At 36.6% G+C, this 23,489-nt stretch overlaps 1 protein-coding gene across 3 annotated transcripts in view; it reads left to right on the top strand.

Annotated features, from left to right (window-relative positions):
* The window catches only part of CDH10 (cadherin 10), a 98,870-nt gene that overhangs the window by 25,314 nt on the left and 50,067 nt on the right, over positions 1-23,489 (top strand). For all 3 annotated transcript variants that reach the window (XM_048048410.2, XM_013179341.3, XM_048048409.2), the window contains exon 2: positions 15,306-15,683. In XM_048048410.2, coding sequence (XP_047904367.2) covers positions 15,453-15,683 — 231 coding nt within the window. In that variant the 5' untranslated portion in view covers positions 15,306-15,452. The remainder of the gene's footprint in view (positions 1-15,305; positions 15,684-23,489) is intronic.

Genomic DNA, 23,489 nt, shown 5'->3' with positions numbered 1-23,489 from the left:
AAACAAAAGCTAGAGACTAGATAAAAATTGTCAAAGAATTGCAATAATTTATGTATTTAATTTATGTACTATTTGATTTCCAATGACTATTTCCAAACTGTCATTTATTCATCTTAGCTTCAAAATACCAAAAATAAAATGCAATAAAATAAAACAAAGGAGGGAGGTATTAGAAAATTTTATAACTACTGCATGGATAATAAACAATTTCTTCACATGTAAAACCACAGAATTCATGGTAGATCAGGTGTATTGATTTAAATCAACGATTTTCCCTGGGCTAAGTGTAATTAAAAAAAAAAACATTATAATGTCAGGAAAAAAAAAAAAAGTATTGCTTTTCTAACTCTATTTTCTAACTCTATTTGTAAAAATATATATATTTTTAGCTAAAACTATTCATTGTTTCACAAAAGAAAGAGTTAGATAAACCTATGTCATATGAATCCGTTTTCCTTTGACCATGACAAAGTTACCTTGCAATTGTAGTGCAGCATCCTAAGTTGTCTTGCAGTCTGTTTTAGTTGTTTGTTTGCTAGCTAAATGGTTAAAACAGTATACAGTATACAGTGTTTGCATTTTGTTTTCTGGTTGATATGGGTGTGGCTGGAAAATCATTTGAGCAAAACAGTAGTAAGACTCAATGCCATTTTGGATAAGGTGTGGACAGACATAGATTCTATGTAGTAGAGACACTTACAGCTTTTCATTTCTAGTCTAGAGATTGGTGTTACGGAACAGATAATTTGCCTGGATGTGATGAAGAAGGACTGGTTATTATTGGCAGGATAGTTGTTCAGGATAGTTGTTATTGGTTGTTACTTTACTCATGTCAAATTGCCATGGATAAGGAATTTGTGACTATAGTGATACAGGGGAAAAAAAGAACAAATGAAGCACAGCTGAACAAGCTGATCAGAGGGGACTTATGAGAGAAGCAGAAGTAGTTTTACTTGAAACAGAATATTGAACAGAATTATTAATCAGATATAAACACTGAGAAGAATTCCATAATATGCTGCCTGCAGAAAATTTCTAAGATGGAAAAGGAAGAAAATATTCATATATACGAAGCAATGGTCTGTACTTATTTTGGAACTGGGAATAAAACAAGGTCAAGGTAAAAAAGAAAAGCTGGAAGAATACAGCTACAATTAGATATTTTGACAAATTTTAGTATTACACAGATTTCTTTCTCTTGTTTAAGTTGGTTTTGGTAATGGCAGAACACAGCCATTTTAATTTGATGAAATGTTTTGGGGTTACAAAACTAGAGCACGACAGACTATAATTGTTTTATAGTAAGTGCTGTCTGATAGATGGTTGAATGGCTTGTAAAGTTTTAAGTTATCCAGGTCTGGGCACAGTTAATTGTTCGTTTTATTTCTATGTATGTTATGTATCTACAAACAGATACAAGGATACTTACTCAGCAATGGATATATAGCAATGGAAATATTGCATACTAAAGAGACAGGAAAATACCTGTTTTAAAGGGAAGCTAACAGAAAACAAAAACCATTCAAGATGCTGTTTAGGTTTTTAATTTTTGTTCTCCTTTCTTTTGAGCAAAAAGGATGAAAATTCTTCAGCAGATGCTGGTTTCAAGTAATACATGGATAGACACTAGTTCCTGTATATTATCTGCAAATTGCTAGTTCACAATATTCCAGTGTTCCAGTTTTTGAGGTCTGATTAGACAAAAAACCAGACAGCATGTTTTGTAAGAACAGAAGGATAAATTCTGTTGCCAAAGTAATCCTCACCTGTCTCACACTCAAATTACCATTTTTTAATATATCAAATGCCCACAATAAAAGTAGAAAATTCATTTAGTATTTGAATTATCACTAATATAGAAATTTGTATGAAATTTCTTGAATTATCTGCAAATGACATTGAATCCTCATTCTTTTAACTACAGAATGGTGCAAAAGAAAGTTGAATTTACTGCACAGATGTTACTCTGCAGTTCAGTAAAAAAAAAAAAGATAAAAAATGGAAGCCAAGAAAGGTTATATTCTGCTAGCTACTATCAAACAGTTTAATGCAGTCTGTTGTATGATTGCTTCATATCTATCATTGCTTCATATCCCCAGTGACCAACAAAGAGAAGAAAAAAAGAAGAAAGTCTTTTCACTCAGAAGGATCATGAACAACCCAACCTGTTCAGGTGTTCCCAGTGCTTCACTTTTCAAGTCCCTAAATAGAACAACAAGAGTAGCCTGAAATTCATGGCCAGTTGGAGTTATTTGTGATTGATACATGGTAAATTAGGTCTTGCAAATCTTTTTTTTTTTTTTTTTTTTTTCAAAAATGTGTTAGCACCTTGGAAAATATTGCTGAAAACACCAGTTTATTCTTTTTATTATTATTATTATTATTTTTATTTTGTGTGGTTCCTAGTAAAATTAATTGGTGTTAGAAAGTAGAAAGCAAGAGAAGTGAGATTTTGCCAGAATGCAGATTAGCAGCAACTATAATACATTACCTGGCTACATGGGTTTGATTTTTCTTCCTCAGAGGCTGTCTTGAATGAAATGACTACTAGGTGGCTGCCACTCTTTACCTTTTTTTTTTTTCAATGTTTCATCAACTATTAAAACTCTACATAGCGTTGAATAATTTCAGTGGGAGGGACTATGAGAGATCCTAAGACTTGGTGATCAGAACAAACTCCTGGAGATGAATGAACTCAGTTAACATCTCTATCTGATTAGCTGCCATATGTATGAAATTTGTGAATGATTTTGGAGTTAATGAAGTCATACTTTGGAGAGAAAATATGCTGGGCTCCTTTCTTGCATTGATAAATTTTTAAGATCGTATCTTACAACGTGTAACACCTAGTAGGCTTAATGCCGTAAGACAATGCTTTTTTTTTTTTTTAAACACACTCTTGGCCAAGTGCCAAGCCAGTAAATTCAAAACTTGAATTCAAGGCCTCAGATTGAGTGAACTTTTCTTAAGGATCTGTCTGTCATCTTTCCTACTTCAAGGCAGTATGGGCAGACCACCAGAAAACATCTCAGGTCAATGCCAAGGTCTGGGAAGTTTCCCAGTCTCTTTTTCTCTTCCCTTCACAGATCTTTTAAGAACAAGCTTAAATTTAATTACATGGTATTATGCTAGGCTTTCTTTAGTCGAATCACTGAAATGCTGACTTTCACTTGCACCGGAAGATCTTTCCTTCCCAAGGTAAAACATGGGAAGGAAAACATGCACACATACAAATATGGGATGAGCATTCCTTTTAAATTGTACTGCAAGTCAGAGCTATTTTCTTGCTTGCTGTCTTACACCTCTGCTTGCAAATGTCATTAGTCTGGAATATCTTCTTCATGTTGTATACGAAGGATGTTACTGCTTCACTACTTGCTGCTAAGCAAGGTTTGGGAGGAGATTAGGAAATGGAGGGTGCTCATTCTCTGCAGTCGTTTTTCTCTCACACTCCACTTTGTCCTGTTTGTCAGCATGGGCCTTGTTTAGCTATTCTTTCTCCAGTGACAACTGCTCATTCAGGAATCACAAATGGATTCCTGAAATTGTCTTAGATCTCACATCTTTTGAAGATAAGCGCTGCTCATGCTTACCCACAAAATTCCACTCAATATTTCATTTGACTCTTAGGTTTCTTCACTTGGGGCAGTGAAGCAGAGAGATAAATCCTTCCCATGTACCAAAAGCCATTGAAGTGATTTCAGTTTTGAGTAGCTTCTTTAGAGAGAACAATGTCTCTCCTGTATGTCTCTTTATCAGTTCCTGACACATCATGATTCATTCTCTTATTATTTATCAGTCCTTCGTATTCATGTTTAAATAGGTTACCACCTTCCTCTTTTTATATATAGTCTGACAAATGTTAATGACAGCCACCATGAAGTGTTACATTTATTTTATACAAATTTGAAAGTGATACATGGACACTTTCTGGTCTGTACATCCTCTCTCATATAATAGAATAGATACCATCTGTAAAACGCGGTTTGTCTTGTTACAGACTATGGACATGCTGCTTATTATTCCACTGTCTCGTTGCTCATCAGGCCACACTCAATTGCACCAATGCTCTATTACTTAAGTTATACATCTACAATAATTTAAGTGTATTTATAGCTCTTCAGAGCGTAGTTTTATCTTACAGAGAGGTGCTTAGTATTTTTTGTCTACACACACACATACCTCATTGAGCAGCTGAATGATTTAACTTGGCTAATACTATGTTCATTACAATTCATAAACTTGATGACCTCATCAAACCGACTTGAAACAGGATGCATAACTACAGGCTACATAATAGAAGTCTCTCCAAAGAGGATAAATGAAAGACCATTCAGTATTGTACCTTGAAACTTCAGAAGATGCAATTCGCCTCCCTGCCCATCACATAATTGCTCTGCAGTCTCAGGTGATCACTTAGTCTGTATTCATCTGAGTTTCTTCTTCACAGAGACTAGAATAAAATAATAATATTTTATTATTGTCTTCTGTTGAATAATAGGAAAGAGTATATTCTTTCTCTGCTTCTTGGATGATGCAATAATGAATACCATAAGGACTGTTAGTGTTCATAAGGACTTGCTGAAACTGTAATGATCCAAGGACTTACAGATGAAGTGTAGCTTTTTGAAAAAAAGAGCAATGTATTTTATGAGCCTCTCTGGATGCATTTGGAAAAAGATTACATTCTTTCAGACACAGATGACCTTTTTTAGATCTGAAATAGAAACAATGGACTCAAAGACTAAACGCAAGTTGAAGACTATTTATTTAATTTTAATTAGATAGCTATCAATTACATTTACTCTGAAAAGAGACATATATATGAATATATAGTTGTCACCAATGATGTAGACTGATATGAAAAGAGTGCTGAGGAAACTGAGAAAAAGAATATTTAGCTCTCAAAGGAAAGAGATAGGTAATTTATAACCTTTAGACATACAGTGGTTAGAAGGGAAGGGAGAAAGACTATGAAGTTCAATATTATCAGAAACTCATTTGAATCCATTGTTCGTGGTTTCCAGTTGAATTTTGAAGTATAGTTCCAGACATATATTTGAAAGATACTTTGTTGGTTTCATTTGAAAATTGGAAGTGAAAGATCAAAGATGGAATGACTGTTTGGCAAGGGAAAAAAAAGGCGGGGGGGGGAGGGGGAGTGTTTCCTGCGGAAGCTGGGTGTAGCCCTTCATCAGTTGTCCATGCAAGCTCATTCCAGTGCATAGGGCTGCTGATTTCCACCAGAAAAACATGCAGCACACTGTGTCAAGCACGTTACATTAAGGAAAGAGAATTCAGTGATCTGTTTCTGCAGAAGTGTGTTCTTACTGGGAAGAGTTCCTCTTCACATTGCTGAGGTGGGTGTTACAAGTGTTCTTCAGCACATTGATTTTTTTTTTTCCCCTGAAAGAGTAATATTTGAGGTGTTTGTTTTATCAAGCACTGTTCTATATGTATGACATCTGTACTGGAAGAGTGGGCTCAATCCTAGCATCTTTCACCACAAATTCAATAACTCTCTTTAGACTCTCTCTGGTCTACTCCAATCTTATTATCATTTTCCCAGGTTCTGTGGTCAACCACAAAACCATCAAACAATTGTGTATAGAAAAAACAGCAGACTAACTTGTCTATTCCTGTATAACCAGCAACCATGAAAGACATGTCAAAAAAGCTGTACTATGTAAAGTTGTTTTAAATATCATCAGATTTGCTCAGAGAGTATTCCTGAAATCCACAACTTTATCTGACTTTTCCAACAATGCTTGCTGGTCCAGTTGAAACATACATTGGCCTAACACTTACCTTGAAGACTGAGACGATAGCAGAGATTGTATAAAGCATAGAACTATACAGATACTGCAGAAGACATTCAGAACAGTCTTGATACAAGTGTGATACCCAAGGTCATACAGCAGAGTCAGTAGATGCATAAGGAATATTTAGTGACTGGGAAGAGCTGTCTGAGTGTCAGTATAATTACAATGCAGGTGGAGTTTTAAAGTAGATAGAAGCATTCCAAAGAGAAAATTTCCTCACTGCTGAAGTTTCTAATTGACCCATGTCATCCAGCGATTCATCATGCCCATATAGGATGCCATGCTGTAAGAGAGATGTGCTACTTAGGAGTAGATATCTGTTTTTGAAATTAGTCAAGACATGTGAATCGTATGTGAATTACAGGTCTTTATAGTTAATGATGGTGCCAAACTAATTTTGGAAAGATGTTGGTTTGAGCTTGTTGTATACTGTTTTAAAGAAAGGACCATTTGGGGCAAAAATACAGGATGTGATCTCCTAATTAGCTGGTATCATCATGCATACATCATACAGCCAAAAGCTTCGCATTGCATAGGCAACACCAATGAATACCTGATCTACAGTACTTCATTTTGTTGATGTTATACATCATAAATATATACATCATACATAAATATATCTTCATACTGTAGATGGTATGATGTTAGGCACAGTTTATTATACAATATACATATACGTAGTATATTCTTAACAGAGGTTTCTCATAGGTTAACACTTGATACAATTTAAAAACTAGTTATAAAGCAGGCTTTGTAATTCTAGCGTACTAATGATGATTAAATTATAATTGTATCCAACCAGAGCAAATCAGTATCAGAAAAGGTATTACTATTCCTTTTTTTTCATTATTTCAGATCATCCCTGCCCCAAAAAACCCTCAGCCATCCCACAAAGTGATTTTTAATTTATTATGTAAACTGAGAAGAATACCAAGAGCCATAGTAGCACTTTTTAATATGTTAAAATAATTATAATGGAATTGAGCGCAAGATGAAACTCCAAGAAGTTTGTTTTCTATGAATTTTCAAATGCATTGTAATTATAAACCTCCTTGTCATTTGAGGTATATTTTGTAGTGCAATATATAACATTTCTGGTATTTGTGAATACTAAGCTGCATTTTTCAATACTAATGTTTCTATTCTAATAAATTTGAGATATAACAATGATATGACTGAACTAGTTTTCCTAAAGTGTTTTCCTTTTGTACGTTTCAACTGTGAGTTTCCTTGAGAAGTGGTTGTTTCCATTTCTTCCTGTCTGCTAAGAAAGAATGTAATCCTCCTGCTATCATCTAATTAGGAAGAATGGGACTGTCCATGCTGCAGGCACAGGCACTAACACAAGTTTGAGGAGCCACTGAGTAGACATCAATGAACACTTTATTAAATTACACAGTTTTCTAAGCAGGCACGGTATCTCAATGCCCCAATTCTTTATGCTTTAGTGAACTGCCTCTGCTCTCTGAAGCTGTAAGGTTTCAGCCTGAGCTGAAGATATAAACTCCTGATGAGATTATGGTGAGTTTTTAGATATTTGGCACGCTTCTGTGCTTATTTTATTTCTCTAATAAGGCTGATAGTTTGCGGGCAGGTGAAAGCAGTGGACAGCAGAGACTAGGAAATTTAAAATCCCACCTGCCCTGAAGGATAATAATGTCTTTTTTTGTAACCATTTAGCATTACTCATTACAACTTGCCCTGTTTGGGAAAACCGTTCAGGATAGGGAGAAAGAATATTAAGTTCCCAAATCTAGATATTCAGTGGTCTCTCAGTTTTGGCTCTTAACAACATTCAGACAGAATGTGCTGATCTTTTCATTTCCAAAGGAATCATGGCCTATGAAAGATGTATTGAACTGAATAAGAAAAAGCAAATGTGGTGTTAACAAGGTCCGTACAAATACCCTTCAGTGTATGCTCTTGTGTCCAAATTACAATGTTATTATGTCCTCCTCTCCACCAACACCCTCTTCTCCCCTTCCCCTAGCATACATGCTAAATATCAGAACAGTAATTTTTAAACTGAGAGGTGCATGTTTTATTAAAGAAAGAAAGAAAGGAAGGAAGGAAGAAAGAAAGAAAGAAAGAGAAAAGGAAGTGTAATCAAATACTAAAACCTTCAACTGCTTTTTGTTTTTTGTTTGTTGGATTGATGGATGGATGGATGGATGGATGGATGGATGGATGGATGGATGGATGGATAGACAGATAGATAGATAGATAGATGAAGAAGAGGACCACCTTTATAAAAGGATTCGACTAATAATGGAATATGGATGTTTTAAAAGGCAGCATGGCCGTGGGCTAAACACAATGGGGGTAATCATTTAGGAAGTACATGGAATGAAGTCAGGGAGAAGTAGGAGAGAGCTAAATTCACATTCAAACTGGAAGAATATAGCAGACAATTGATTGGATAAATGCAACTCCAAAATCTTATGAAGGAAGACTCAGGGGATTGGCACAGTCCTTACCTAAATGGCAGGGAATTGAGGGAACTGTGTGGCTAGGACTGTTCATTTTATGTGGAAAAGCATGATACGCTATCTGGAAAGCAAGAGAATGTAAGTTGTTTCAAACCACAATAGTACATCTACAGCTGGTTTTGAGATGAAATCAGATAAATGGAAAAGGATGGGGTTGAGCTGATCAGGAATGAATAATATGTATTCATATTTTAGAGAATAGGGTAACCACTGGTGACAGTAAAAAGACATAATGAGAAATAATGACATGGAAAAATAGGGGATGGAGTTCTACAGGACAGAGCTAAAAAAGGACTATAAGAAATCCTCTGCTCACACCAGCTGCATGCAACCCATTCCTGAAAGCAGTCTGCTCAGCTTGCTCTTCTGAACTTCAGTCCCACCTCATTTCAGCTGCTGACTACATCTGCTAATAGATAGGAAGTTTTTCTCAATGCCTAACCTAAGTCATTCGTACTGTAACTGAAATCATTTGCTTATACTATCTGTGGTGGACATTTAGAGTAATTTCTTATTTTCAACAGTGTTTCTGATTTTGAGAACTACAGTCTTACCATCTTCTCCATCTTTTTATGAATATTAGGCAAATAGATGTAGATGTTAAAAAAGATGTTATCCTTTCCTCAAAAATAACATCTTTTTTTCTTCTGAACACTGTTGCCAGCCTGATTTCTAACTATTTACATATTGGAGCTGTGATGCTCAAATCTCAACACAACATTTGAAATGAGGATCAGTGGAGAGGAAGGATTATTTCATAATTTAAAGTAGCATTCCTGTTCATATATCTATTTTCCCTATGTGAGTTTTGTTTCATGTTTTAGAAGATGAGTGATAAAAAAATACACAATACTGAGATTGTTTGGACCTATTACACTCCAATGCCTCAATTATATTCTCCAGAACTGTGGATATTCAGTTTCTTCCTAGACAATCTATTATGACTTTTCCATTTATTTTTTAAAAAATCATATCCTGCATATTTTAGATACCTTCTTTAGTTTTGGGTGGAATACTCTGAATTTTAATTTTTTATTTTTTCCCCAGTGGTCATCATAAATATTGTAAATAATCTCTCTACTTTTCGTCCTGAAAAAATACTGAATAGTTTCCAAGACACATGAAAGTTCACTCAGTCTGTATAGTCAGATAGGAAAGAGGCATCTAGAAGGGAGAATAGTAGAAATAAAATGTTATGGGTGCCTGACAAGGGTCAGAAATGATAGATTTAACTCACTTTTGCATGTCCACAAGTCACCTACATTTTGTCACCACTGCATGCAAAACTTCTCTCCCAAAATTTTAAGGAGAAAAGCAAATTTACATGTTAATGCGTAAGTAGTGAATTACTGCAGTGTGCTACTCTTGATGTCTTGCTGTGAGAAAAAATGATGTCATCATACAGGGAGAGCAAAGAATTATTGTCAGATATCCAAGTGATGTAATTAATATGGAAGAGACTCACTAATAAACAGACAAAATTGTACTGCAAGAAAACTTACTAACATCTACTGTCTTTTCTCTGTGCATGCCCAATGTCCTGCTGTGTCCTAAGACTGAGAGTTTCTGTCTTCCTCAACAAGAACATGGAAGGGTTGCAGCTGGAGGCCATTTACTGCCCTGCCAGTAGATAAAACTGAATTTTTAACCTTCCGCTTCAAAATTAGTATAATGCACACTAGTTTTGTTTGCTTGCTTGTTTGTTTTAATAACAATTAGGATTTGTATTATACATATTTGCTTAAAAATAAGACATAAGTTATGTGTCTGTGAAATCTCTCTTGTCTAAAATATTGCTTAACTTTTGTAGGAAAAGTTACAGTGTTTGGTATTTCCTCTTTATTTGTTTCTTCTGCTTGTTTTTCAGTCTTTCTCTCCATGAACTATGAAAGTAACATTAGAAACTCTCATTTGAGTGAAGTAGCTTTGAAGATAGGAAAACAGGATTGCTATTACTAATTAAATTGCATAATTCCTGAAAGGTTAGCTGCTTTTTTTTCTGAGTTTAGCATCAGACCATGCATACTCTAATTCAAATTCCTAAGTGGATCAAGTGTTGCAGGACTTCATAAAGAGGATTGAGTTCTAAAGGTCAAAGGTACAGCTGACTACTTTGCAAATTCATGTTATAATTTAATAACTGCAAGTGTGGTCACTGCAGTGTGTAAGTGTTATGCTGGAGGCTACAAAATGAGCAGCTTATTGACAATTTACCGATTATCTCCTTCGTTCAGAACTAGGCAATTACATTATGAACAGCTTCAGGCAATTTCATTGGAACAGAATAGATAAAGCAAGGAACATAAATCTATAATAAAATGAATGATGAGATTAGAATCCATTAAGAATTGATCATTTGAAAGAGCTCATTTGTTGGCTTCAAGTAGTCTTAAAAAGAAACTTTATAAAAATGTTGTCTTTTTCCCTTAAGGGATAAATTACACTTGCAAGTTACACTTAGAGACAAGTATTTTGTTGTGTTTTGAAAAAGAGCCTCTTGCAAAGGTATCTAGGTATCTGTTTCAAGTACATGCTTCTACAGCATTAGAACTTTCTTCCCCGTGTTAATAAAGAGATGGCAAAGAAAGTTAAAACTAAATTAGCTGAGTTTGGGGCTCTTCTGAGGCTTATTTAGAAATTGAGCTTTTTCTGCATTTAGCTATCATTCTGCTTTCATTTCTACTAGTTTAAGTAATTCAGATTATTTCAAAACCTAGCCATATTTTTGAATTTGTTTATGACATCTTAAACTGGGAGTCAGATTTCTACTGGAATAGAGAGAGGCATCTTACCAAGAGGAAACCAAAATGGTAGCAATATGTCTTACACCTGATAGCTGTAGCCATTTTGAAAGAGGATATGCAGCCTGTGGTGGTAGCTCTGTACTGGTGACTGGAGAGGAAGCAAAGGCCTTGAGACATTGGACAGAAAATAAAAAATGTTTCTCACTCTGGATGTGCATGAGGAACAGCTCTATATTGTCACCTCTGTAGAACAAAAACAAAACAAAAACAGAGTATGCAGCATCTTCCACTATAAAAAAAATAAGGATTGTTCTCCTCATAAAATTCCAATGTAATTTAACCTAATTTAATTTGTCATGAAGCATCTCCTGTTCCAAAATTGTTTTCCTTTGGTATGATGTAGAAATAAAGTGCTAAAAGACAAGATTGGAGATGTTGGCTAGATTATGCCTCCCAAATGAAACAGAAATAGAGAAATCAGAAATGGAAATGCATAAATGTTTTCAAGCGAACTATCTGAATTGTTCCAGACTTAAAACTCAGTTCATTTAGCTTTGACCAAAGCTAAATCTGGAACAAAAATGAAAGATGGCAGCTATCCCACGGAAAATCTGGTGACGGTTGGAGTTGCCCTTCACAGGAGAGAGAAGCTCACAAAAATTTCTTTGATTAAAAGACATTAGACAAGCTTTTGATCCATATTACAGTTTTTATTTTAAATGTAATTCTGCTGACTCCAAAAGCAGCTACACATTAATGCAGAAAGACTAACAAAGAGAGGAAGTCATTTACTACAGAAATGTAGATTTCTCAGCTGAAAAAGATCAATGGCTAGGAACAACAGTAAATAGAAGTCTAACTGGTAAGAAGACTGTTCTTCGTAGTGCATCAGTTAAGGGTACTAATGGCCCATCTTATGTATCCATTAAATCTCATGAGTTTCAAATGGTATGAAGTATGTTTTAGTATCATTAGGGGGTTTGCATGGCTGACCAAGCAAAATACAGTATTTTACAAATTTTGATAAAATTACATCTGAAATGACAGGAATTTTGACAATGACACGAAAAAAAATGACAGTTGAAGTTGCATTAAAATGTTTGTGCGTAAGTTCTGAGAGATACAGAAGTGATTAACATGAAAAATGAGAACTGATTAATTATTTTAAAATTAGTAGCTGAAAGCTAAATGTGAAATGATTTATAGTTTTCCTGATGATACATCTCTTACGTCCTGGAGATTGTTCCAAAAAATAAAAATAAAAATAAACCCAAAACAGAAACACACATAAACAAGAGTAGAAAAGGGCACAGTGTTCCTCTGTATATATTTAATATAATTTAGAGGGGTGTTACACAGAAATATGGAATCGTGGCACCCATTTCATAGGTTTTAGCAAGCTCTAAGTTTATGGTCTTTTTCTTTTTCTTTCTTTCTTTTCTATTTTGGGAAAAATTGGAGAAGTGTAATTTGGAAGAAGAATTGGAGAGAGTTTTACGGAGAACTACTAGAGAAATAGTATCATTTAAAGATATTTAATGCTATTTAAAACTTTCACTTCTGTAAAAAAACATACGTGAAGCCAGCAAACCTTACATTACAGCTGAGTTCTCAGACCCTCTTTTAAGATACAAATTTCACCAATATTTAGGCTTTTTTCCAATTAGTTTTTCAGGAAATTGTAAAACATATGATAAATTTGACTGCCCCGGTTCTGGCAGCATAGCATGCAACTCAAATGTGTAAAGTATTACAGAACTGGGACTTCTGTTTTCTTTACCTACATATTAAAAGGTTTCCTTCAAACATTTCCTTTATTCCTGTGCTTTTATGTAATGACTTTTTGGCTATTCATTGCTGTTAGTGAAGTTGGGGGTTTCTTGTTTGCTACGTTATTTTTAAAGGTAAATGTTATTGCTTTAGTGTAGATGACTATCAAACATTTAGGGCAGGAAGCTGAACTCTAACAGGATTCTCAAAGGAGGGAAAAAACCTTACTGGTACATACATCCATTAAGCAGCCATGCTTGCCAAGTCCGTGTACATTAGCGACTTCTGTAACTTTAACAAATTTCATCTGAGCTTTCATTCTGCTGACCTAATTTAACAAGAAGGAAATTCAATAACAACCCGTAATATTGAAGCATTATTTCCCAAGAGGAATTTAACAACACTTCTACATCAAATAATAATGTGTGAATAGTGGATTATATATAGTGATGGCAATAAGAAGGGGAAAAACTAACCAAAAAAAAAAAAAAAGAGAGGGAGAAAGAAAGAAACTACTGAACTACTGTATCTCCTTTTCAAACAAACCAATAGCTTTCAAGTTTTTACAGAAACTAATAAAATCCTGAAAAGTTAATTTCAAGTTTGAAATTTCTGTGGTCTTTGCGAAGAAACTTTTATAAGTATCTGAGAATAAATCATAGCCTTCCTTTTTCACAGAGTATAACTTTGATTCAAAAGAACATAAATATGAGTTGTGACAAATAATTTTTGATGTGGAAGACCACAACTTCAGTATGTACACACTGATATAATTTGACATATGTTATTAATGGCTTATTTTAGAACACATTATTTTGGGTAGTATTCAAATTCACAAATAAAGCAAATTTAATCATTTCTTAAGAGAAAAGAAGAAGGGATAAATAAAAGGATACACAATGTGGTGTTTATTTAGATAAATAGAAATGAATGCCTGTGGACAGTCTTGGGACTGAAGTCCTTGAAAGCTGTGGCTGTGATAAATTCTTTAGTCTTCCAAATGTTGGAGGAGAAGTGAAAATGTTCTCCTGAGAGAATTTAATTCTGAAGATAAAAGGTGGTTCATGAACTGAATCTGTTCAGTTATTAGTTTAGTACACATGCACACATTCTTTTATCTGTAAGAAACCACTATATTTTATAAGCTTTGCACTCTAAACTTCTGACATACTATTGTAAACTCTAAAATCAACACAGACTTACTGGAAATATCTTATGTAGTACATCAATATCAAAACCAAACACAGAATGTCTGAAAGTTTTACATTGTTCTATTTGGAAAAATAAAATAAAACTATTTAAGATGATAGTCAACTATAGTATAGTGTTATTAAAACCAGAGGACACATGGGACTGCTGTGTGCAATGTTACTGATCTACTGAAATAAGAAAAGAGGAGAAAAGAGAACCCATGCTTTTTACCACTTGAAATTTTCTGCCACATGTGCAAGAGTATACGAGGAACTGTAATCCCAATCCATACATTTTTTTCTGTGGACATTTAAAAAAAATGATTAAAAGCTGATTAAAATTTCCAGAAACTATATCCTATTAAGAAGACAAACTATAGGTTTTCATGATTTAGTGAAGGAAGAAATCACCAGATGATCTCACTAGCAAAATTTGCTACACTTTGAATGCTAGGATTGAAGTAAAGAAAAGAGAACCTGGCAAAATTTGTCTTGATGAAATGACATATCATGGTTCTGTTAGAAGAAGAAAAACCTTAAGCAAAGCAAAGAAAAAAGTGGAGACAAACCAAAGATGATTTAGGAGATTGCCTTCTTTCTGCTAAATCACTTGCCACGATGAGATTCATTTCACTATTTTCCAAAATTAAAATTATTCAGGATACTTGCAAAACAGGTCCTCATTTTTAAAATACATCCCAAGTTTTAAGGCTAAGTTTGCATCTCTCCATATTTTAAGCTCTTCTCAAGAACTTTTTATATTTAAAAGTTTGCTTCTTGTCATGTTGTATTTCTTCTGATGCATATGATGTTCTCTTTTGCCATTTAAAACACTCCGGAGAACTGGTGTTTTACCATTTCCTCATTTCTGAAACTACTTTCTGTTGGCTTTTCAGTCCTCTTGATAGTAAGATTAATAAAACACTGGAATTCTTGTAAATCAAATCAGGTGGAAAACATTTGAAGTAAAGACTGCAGTATTTAATGTGTATGTTCCACCAGTATTAATCCCCCAGCCTGTATAAAATAACATCCTTGAAAGTTTCTAAATTATAAGGTTTTAATGGGAAAATACTTGATCATCTGAGTGCACACTTGTTCTTTCTTAGGAAGGGCTTTGAAAGCAGCTACCTAACGTATTTGCAATGTTCTCCCTTTGCAAGACAGCCTTTATATTCCTAACCAGGTTGCTTTCTATGTCATAATGCTTTGCATTTGTAGCGTAGCAGGGATGCTGGACACTAGGGAGTAAATGTATTTCAACTTACATTGTCTCTTCTCTGCTTTCAGGATCTGGCTACTATGTACAGTTCAGAGATGAGCTGCTGGAAACTTCTTGGCTGCATCACCAACTAAAAACATAAAAAGCAAGTCAGGAAAAACAAAACCGTAGACTCCATTGCTGACCAGCTCGAAGAGTATCAGCAGTGGAGAACTATGACAATACAGCAAGTCCTGTTACTTCTGTTGCTCTGGATGTGGCTGCTACATCCCTGCCGCACAGAAATGCTGTTCAGAAGGACTCCTGATCTCAGACACAGAAGTTCTGTGGGACGTGCATCAGGCAGCGATGGAAAAGCCCTTCACCGCCAAAAACGCGGCTGGATGTGGAACCAGTTTTTCCTTTTAGAGGAATACACGGGATCTGATTACCAGTATGTAGGCAAGGTAGGTTCTCATTAAGATTTCTGCATTATTGTCAAGTTTACTTATCTTTCTACGGAGCTCTATTTTCTATGTTTTATTCTCATGCATAAGAAGCAGATTTCCAGGCAATATATACCACTGTTGGTACTCTTAGAATCACTAAAAGTAAAGTTGCTAAAGTTATTCAGAAACATTTGAATGAAACAAATGAAGACATTTTTGACAAACTTGTTTTCTTTAGCACATCTTTCCTCCCAGCAGCCTTCTCAGTTTCTCTTCTATATCAAAAAATATTTTATAACTTATTATAAAATCATTTTTCAACAATTTCTTTGAATATTTCATGTTTCATACAAGATAATACATCCATTTTCTGTGCTTTTTTTGAAGAATGCAACCTATTTTAAAGAAAAAATATTCTCCCTCTTCAGCCCTCCCTGCAATAAATTGCAGTGAGTAAAATTCATTAACAACCATGTGATAGAAATGAGGTGGTTAAGAAGCAAAGTACAACAGAAGTCAGCCAAACTGCTTGTATGCCTGAGGAATACACTGAATGTATACTGTCTGGAAGTGTCCTTTAAATTATTTTTAGTCAACAGTTATGTTTTGCCATGCAATTTATTGAAAAATATATAAAGTATAATGCCACAGTAATATTCAAACAGGTACAAGAAAGTAATGAATTAATTCAGAATGGTAATGTGCTTGAAAGCAGAAGTTAGTGGCAGCAATCATGGCTACCAGTTAGTAACACTGGTTGGTGATAAACACAGAAATGTAATGTTCTATAATCAAGATTTTCATATCAGCATGTTTTTTAACTTGTAAAATACTGCAGAGAAGTGCCCACTTGTTGAAAATGACAAAATCACAGAATACCTGAGGCTGCAAAAGAGCTTTGGAGATCATCTAGCCCAACTCCCCTGCTCAACGCAAGGCCAGCTACAACTTGTTTGGTGCTGTGTCCAGTTGGGTTTTAAATATCTGCAAAGATGGAGATTCCAGAGTATCTCTGGAGTATCTGAGAGTATCACAGGTTTTTTTCAAGTGTTTGACCACCCACACAGAAAAAAAGTTTTCTCTTATATTTCATGGGAATTTCTTTTGTTTCAGTTTGTGCCCATTGCCTCTTGTCCTGTCACTGGCACCACTGAAAGCCTGGCTCTTCATCCTCACTTCCTCACATCAGATATTTATAACACATTAGTAAGGTCCCCCTGGGCCTTCCCTTCTCCAGGGTGAACAGCCCCTCAGTGGCTCCTCATAAAAAAGATGCTCTGAGCCATTAATCATCTTTGTGGCCCTTCACTGGGCTCTCCCCAGTAGCTCCATATCTCTCTTCCCCACAGGGGGATCACCTCAGTCAACCTGCTGTCAACACTCTTCCTCATGCAGCAAGGATGCAAGGATGCTGTTGGCCTTCTTTGTTATGAGGGCACATTGCTGGCTCATGGCCATGTTGCTCCAATGTCCATCTCTGGAAAACTGCTTTCCAGATGGCTGGTCCCCAGCATGTACCTCTCCTGGTGCATGACTTGGCATTTCCCTTTATTGAATATCATGAAGGTTCTGTCAGCCCATTTTTCCAGCCTATTAAGGTCTCTCTGAATGGCAGCACACCCGTCTGGTTTAATAATCACTCATCACAGTTTTGTGCCATCTGCAAACTTACTGAAGGTGCATTCTGTGCCATCAACTAAGGTTGTTTAGCCAATAAGTTTCTGGATGTTTCCTTTTATCTGATTTTCTCCAAAGCCAAAATGATTTGGAAAGGTGGATGACATAAAATGACACCTAACTTAATTTCTCTGCAATATGTTTTGAGGTGATGTTTGGAAGTCATATGAGATAGGAAGGAGCACAAGTTAGAAATAAATTATTTGTGACCAATGAGGAGAGAATGTCATGAACAGGTTTCAGTCAACAATAAGTACTAAGTATGATTTTTAAAACTGAGAATAATAGATGACAAACACGTCAGTGAAAGGATCAGCACAAACTGCAAACTGAGACTACCAGATTCATCTGGATTTATGAATTTACATCTGCTTGCTTTCTGAGTTCATGAATGATATATTTTTTTCTTAGGTTTCTTATCCTGCATCAATATATCTGTCAAGGGAGCTTGAAAACTGTTGAATATCACATTATTCTTGAAACCAGTGTCTAAAATTCAGAATAGAATTTATGTATTCATTTATGCACTTGTTAAGTCAGCTTGAGAAGTTTCTACTGGAATAATGTTATGGAAATGGGGTTCACTGAATGAATGGGATATGTAATCCAGTAAATGTTGAAGAGTTCCTTAAGTCATCCATGCCTGTGAAACAGTACCATAGTCTCAACAGCAAAGTACTTACTGACTGGTTCTGGACATTCACTCGTTGCTTCAGGTCAGTATTTATTATTTTAAGAAAGAAAGATGGTGTAGGGGTGTAACAATGGCTGGCTGTCATGTGCCCACCAAGCCAATCTCTCACTCCTCCTCAACAGGGGAAGGGAGGAAAATATGATGAAAAAACTCATGGGTCAAAGTAAAGACAGAAAGATCACTTACCATCTGGTCACAGGCCAAGCTTAAGGGAGATCAGTTTAATTTATTGCCAATTAATAACAGAGTAAAATAGTGAGAACTAAAACTAGAAACGCCTTTCCCCATCACCACCCCCTTCTTCCCAGGCTCAACTTCGCTTCCAATTCTTCTACCTGCTCACCTCTGAGTGACACAAGGGAGGGGGGAATGGGGGTTCTGGACAGTCTATACCATTTTGTCTCTGCTGCTCCTTCCTTCTCACTCTCTTCCCTTGCTCCAGCATGGCTCCTTCCCTTAGGATGCGATCCCTTCACAAACTGCTCCGGCGTGGGTCCTTCCCATGGGCCACAGCTCTTCAAGAACTGTTCAAGTATGTGTCTGTACCATGGGGTCCATCCTTCAGGAACAGACTGCTCCAGCATGGGTCCTCCATGGGCAGCAGCTCCCACCAGAACGCCTGCTCCACCATGGGTTACTCTCCACAGGCTGCACTTCCTGCTATGAGCCTGCTCTTGCAGGGGCTCTCCACCAGCTGCAGCCTCCCTCTAGGCATATCCGTCTGCTGAGGCATGGGGTCCTCCATGGGCTGCTGCGTGGAGATCTGCTCCCACGCGGTCCTCCACTGGCTTCAGGGGGACAGCCTGCTTTACTGTGGTCTCTCCACAGGCTGCAGGAGAATCTGTTGTGGCACCCGGAACAACTCTCCCCTTCCTTACTGACATGGGTGTCTGCAGGGTTATTTCTCTCATTTTTTCTCACTCCTCTTGTACAGCATTTTCCACTCTTTCTTAAATATTTTCTCTAAGATGTGCCACCAGTGTCCCTGACAGGCTCAGCAATGGCCAGCAGTGGGTTCATTTCTAAGCTGGCTGGAAGAGGCTCTGTCTGACGTGGGGGCAGCCCATGGTCTCTTCTCACAGAGGTCACCCCTGCAGCACCACCAGCTATGAAAATCTTGACACGTAAACCCAGTACAGATGGTCATCCTTTCCTTCATGTAATACATAACATCCTGGAGGTAAATGAACTGCATAAATGAAGTGTGATCTGCTTTATCTGGAATTCTACTGCCAAGGTGAAATAGGACATCTTTTTGTGTAACAGATTTAATTTGGGATTTTTGATGTGACTGGTAGATGCAAAAAGCAAGTTGTTCACAGCTCTGTATCTTCAAAAACTTTGTCTCATTGAAGATACTGCAGTGTAGTGAAACTGACACTTGAGGGGCATCAACATTTAGGATGTTGATATATACATAATATATATGTTATATATATAATATATGTTATATATAATATATATATGTGTTGATATATACAAAACCTAACACATAGCCTGTGAAGGCTTCTAGTTGAAGGTGTCCTTGCCCATGGCGGGGGTGGAATTAGATGATCTTTAGGGTCGCTCCCAACCCAAACCATTCTATGGTTCTATGATTTTATAACAAGAATATGAGAGATTGCCATGGGGGATACATTGGTGGGCTTCTAAACAGACTGGCAAGTGAGGTATTGGAGGAGATAGAGCAAACTTCAGTCTGAGAGAAAGAAAGTAAGGTGTGTGGGGGATGGATATACGCAAAAATAGCAAAATGAAACAAAAAAATCCTACAAAATTGAAAACAGGCTAACTAAGCAGTGGTTCCATTCAAACAGTAGCTTAGCAGAGAAAATCTAGTTTAGCAGAACTGAAAGACAGGGTGTCCTTTATGTTTATTACTGCATGAGTTGGACACGAGGGAAAGAGCTCAGAGCATAATCATGTAGGTGCTGCTGGGGAAAAACTCTTGTTTAACAGTTCTAATCTAGTTATAATCAAAGGGATATGCCTTTTTTTACCAACCAGTATGGTGAAAAGAGAGTAAGCACTGTGGTTCCAGGTTTGTATCTGCATCACATCCTCACTGGCAATGAAGTCTGTGGCAGTTGCCAGTTCTAGACTCACATCACTTACACACAGGTAGCTAATTGCCAGAAGACCTTGTGTCACACAGCAAGTGATGCCCCCGTAAACAACATGAATCGTCATTCCAGGAAGACAGTAATCATTCTTTGTGCCTACAAGACTCCAAGTATGGATGGAAGCAATGCAAACTACATGAAAAAGAATTGTAAGACACAAAATTGCTTCAGTAGAAACTTCTATGTCTTAGGCAAATGGACATTATGGTGCATACAGACAATTGCTTGAAAAACGCTAAGCTTGATACAGGACCTTTTTTTTTATTATTATTTTTGTGGTTACAGTTTTATATATATCTATTTAGCATCATTTTAGAAGTCATGATAACTGGGAGAGTTACAGTGAATAAAATAGGATATTATCTCTGAAAGTTCTTCTCTAAAGGGTTGAGGTTGCTCAGCTTTCAAGCAAATACTAGTTTTATAGTCTGTTTTTATTTCTCCTTGGCCTCTGTGGGACCGTAACGATTAGAACGCTTGACACTATTAATGATCTTTAATTGGAAGTGAAAGCAAGGAAGCTGTAATTGTTCCTGAAAAAAAAATGAAATGGTATTTTGGGGGACAGCTAGAATACAGGCTTTGTTATAATTACTCTTTTTTTTTGTTGTTGTTCCCTTAAGGAAAACAAATTTTAAAGTTTGAATGGCCATTTTTCTAGGAGGTGCAAACTAGAAGAAGCTGCTCATTGAAATACACCTTGAAATATTAAATTCTGCTGTACAGAGTTATTAATTTGTTGAAAATTAAATGAGCTTTCTAGGTTTTCCTTGCCAAAATGACCCTTAACAGGCATTTAAAAGGTTTCTATGTCAAGCATGTCTTTCACATGCAATTACTGGTATATTTAATTTCTGAGTTCAAGCACTGTAGTGTATTTCCTATCTGTTGTCCTATGTCACTGGTTCTTACTGCTTAATTCATGAAGAATCATGTGTGGAAAAGGATAACTGTGATGGGCTGCTTTTGGTCACACCCTGAGAGTCCTTCTCTGCTGCCCCTTCCTCCTCACACCGTGCCCTGCTCCAGCGTGGGGCCTGCCCAGCAGCTGAGGGAGGGAAATCCCTGCTCCACGGGGATCTCTGCTGCGGCAGCTAGAGCCCTCCTGCCCTCCTCCTCCTTTCCCCGGGGTGCTGGCAGGGCTGTTTCTCCCCCTTTCTCTCTTTCTTTCTGCCAGGTGCCGGGCAATGCTGTGCCCTCCTTTCTTCCCCAGGCTGTTCCCGAGGCGAGGCGCCACCATCTTGGCTGCTGGGCCCAGCCGTGCCCTGCGGTGGGGCCGCTGGGGCCGGCACGGGGCAGCCCTGGCATGGCCTCACACTGTGGCAACAACGCAGACATGCATCTGCACCCATGGGCACCCACACCCCGTACAGTAACATACTTAGCTCATATGTGTTCAAACAGTTTTTTTTTTTTAATTTCCTTTTCCATATATCAACAGATAGAATATTGTAGAATCATGTAGCATACACGATCACTCTAATTCTAACCTGTTACAAGTGTCTCACAAACAACACATTCAAAACAGTTGGTTGGGGCATCGGGGAATGTCTTCATGAATATTTCTGTGTCAATCTGATTGCTTTCCTGTGCCTTACCAATCTGCAAATACATTTCAAGTTTACTAAGAAACTAATGCAAATATGAGTAGGGACTAGTAGCTGAATATTGCTTTTTCTTTTTCTGTAGAGCAGCTGACAGCTAGATCTAATGGTCTATGCTACAGGGTATGACAGCAAATGCAAGCCCCTCGGGAGGAAGTGAGTGGTTTTAGTTAAAACCTGGTAGTTTTGATGAGAGAGTAAAGATTATTCAACTTCTCCACTTTTTTCTTTGATACTTGAGTGCAAACAATTTATAAATATACTCAAATTTTATTTTTAAATAAGAATAAAAGCAGGCACATATCCATAATGAAATAGAAGAGTTCAGTTGGAAGGGACCCTCAAAGATGTTCTAGTCCAACTAGATCTGGTCCATTAGTAATAATAATATATTCAGAACCTGGCAACTCAAACTGTGATACAGTTTGTCAGAGAGACTTCATCTGTAATAGTGCATGGTTTTGAAGAGCACTCTATAAGCTACAGAGAAGGCAGAGTTTCTTTTCTGAGTGCAGGACACATCTTCCAAGTGAGGTAGAGATGGCAGTTACGGTGTAAATACTCCATTGAATAAAGGGTTCTGGTTTGAATTTAATGACAAGTGATAACAAAGCTGAGAGGTCAGTATGGTTCTACTAATCTTTGGAGTATGTTTCCTGCCATTGCCTTTCAGAGTCTCTGAGAAAACTATTTTTAAATGTTTGGGTCTTTGTTTTGTTTGTTTGTTTTGTTTGTTTTGTTTGTTGTTTGTTTTTCTTCCTTATACTCCCAATAGCAGTGATCTGCCATTGCGAATCTAATTTCTAAAAAAAGATGATTCAGCTCTGTGCAAGCACAAAGTGTTGATCAGTTTTCAGGAATATTTAGAGGGGAGATAGTCAAAGTTATGGACATCCTTCCAGCGGGTATAAAATCACCAATAAGATGCGTTTTGCTGCTTTCATGGCAAAGACTCATAGCTCTCTTGTTTTTCCAAACTCAGAGGTTGTATGGGTTCATGCATTGCCTTCAAAATAGCATCATGCTTTAAAATAGAGTAAAACAAAACAAAACAAAACAAAAACAAAGGAAAATAGTTTGGTCTGAACTCTCCAGTTCCTTTCAGTTCAGTTTCTCTTTCAATTCTAAAATTGTACCTGCTTTTCACAGTAAGATAATCCAAAAAGGAAAGAACTGATTAAACTGCAATGATTTACATTCAAAGCCATAGCTCAGGAGAAGTAGAGTCCACTTCATCAGAGTCCATTCATTCACTCGAAGAATTAAAAAAACATAATAGAAAAAGGAACTTTAGGAATGTTTAACCTACACCTTGTTTGAAGTGATAATTGTATACATAGCTAATAGTTTCAAGAGCAATTTGAAAGGCTGATGCTTTAGGGGGCTTTTTGTCTTTTTTTTTTTTTTTTAATTAGATGCAGATGACCTTTTAAATATCCTATACACACAGAAAGCAAGGATGAGCCAGCGTAATACTGAGGGAAAATCGGCAGCTTGCAACAAAACACCCATGAGGGAGAGAGTTCTAAGAAATTAAAAGTTGATGTTTACCCTTTTAAAATGCCTTCCTGGAAGCATTGCCTTATATTTATGAGTGTTTTTCTCTTTGAAGATAATAAAAATAATCTTAATCAAAAAGGCTGTAATGGCAAGTTTTATCAAACCCTCCAATGCCTTCTGTTTTGAGGCAATATGTAGTCAATGTATCTGAAGTCTCTGGTGAACA

This window comes from Anser cygnoides, chromosome 2 (genome assembly GCF_040182565.1).
Source record: "Anser cygnoides isolate HZ-2024a breed goose chromosome 2, Taihu_goose_T2T_genome, whole genome shotgun sequence".
In the NCBI taxonomy this organism is placed as follows: Eukaryota; Metazoa; Chordata; class Aves; order Anseriformes; family Anatidae; genus Anser; species Anser cygnoides.
This window is presented reverse-complemented; position numbering and strand designations above follow the sequence as displayed.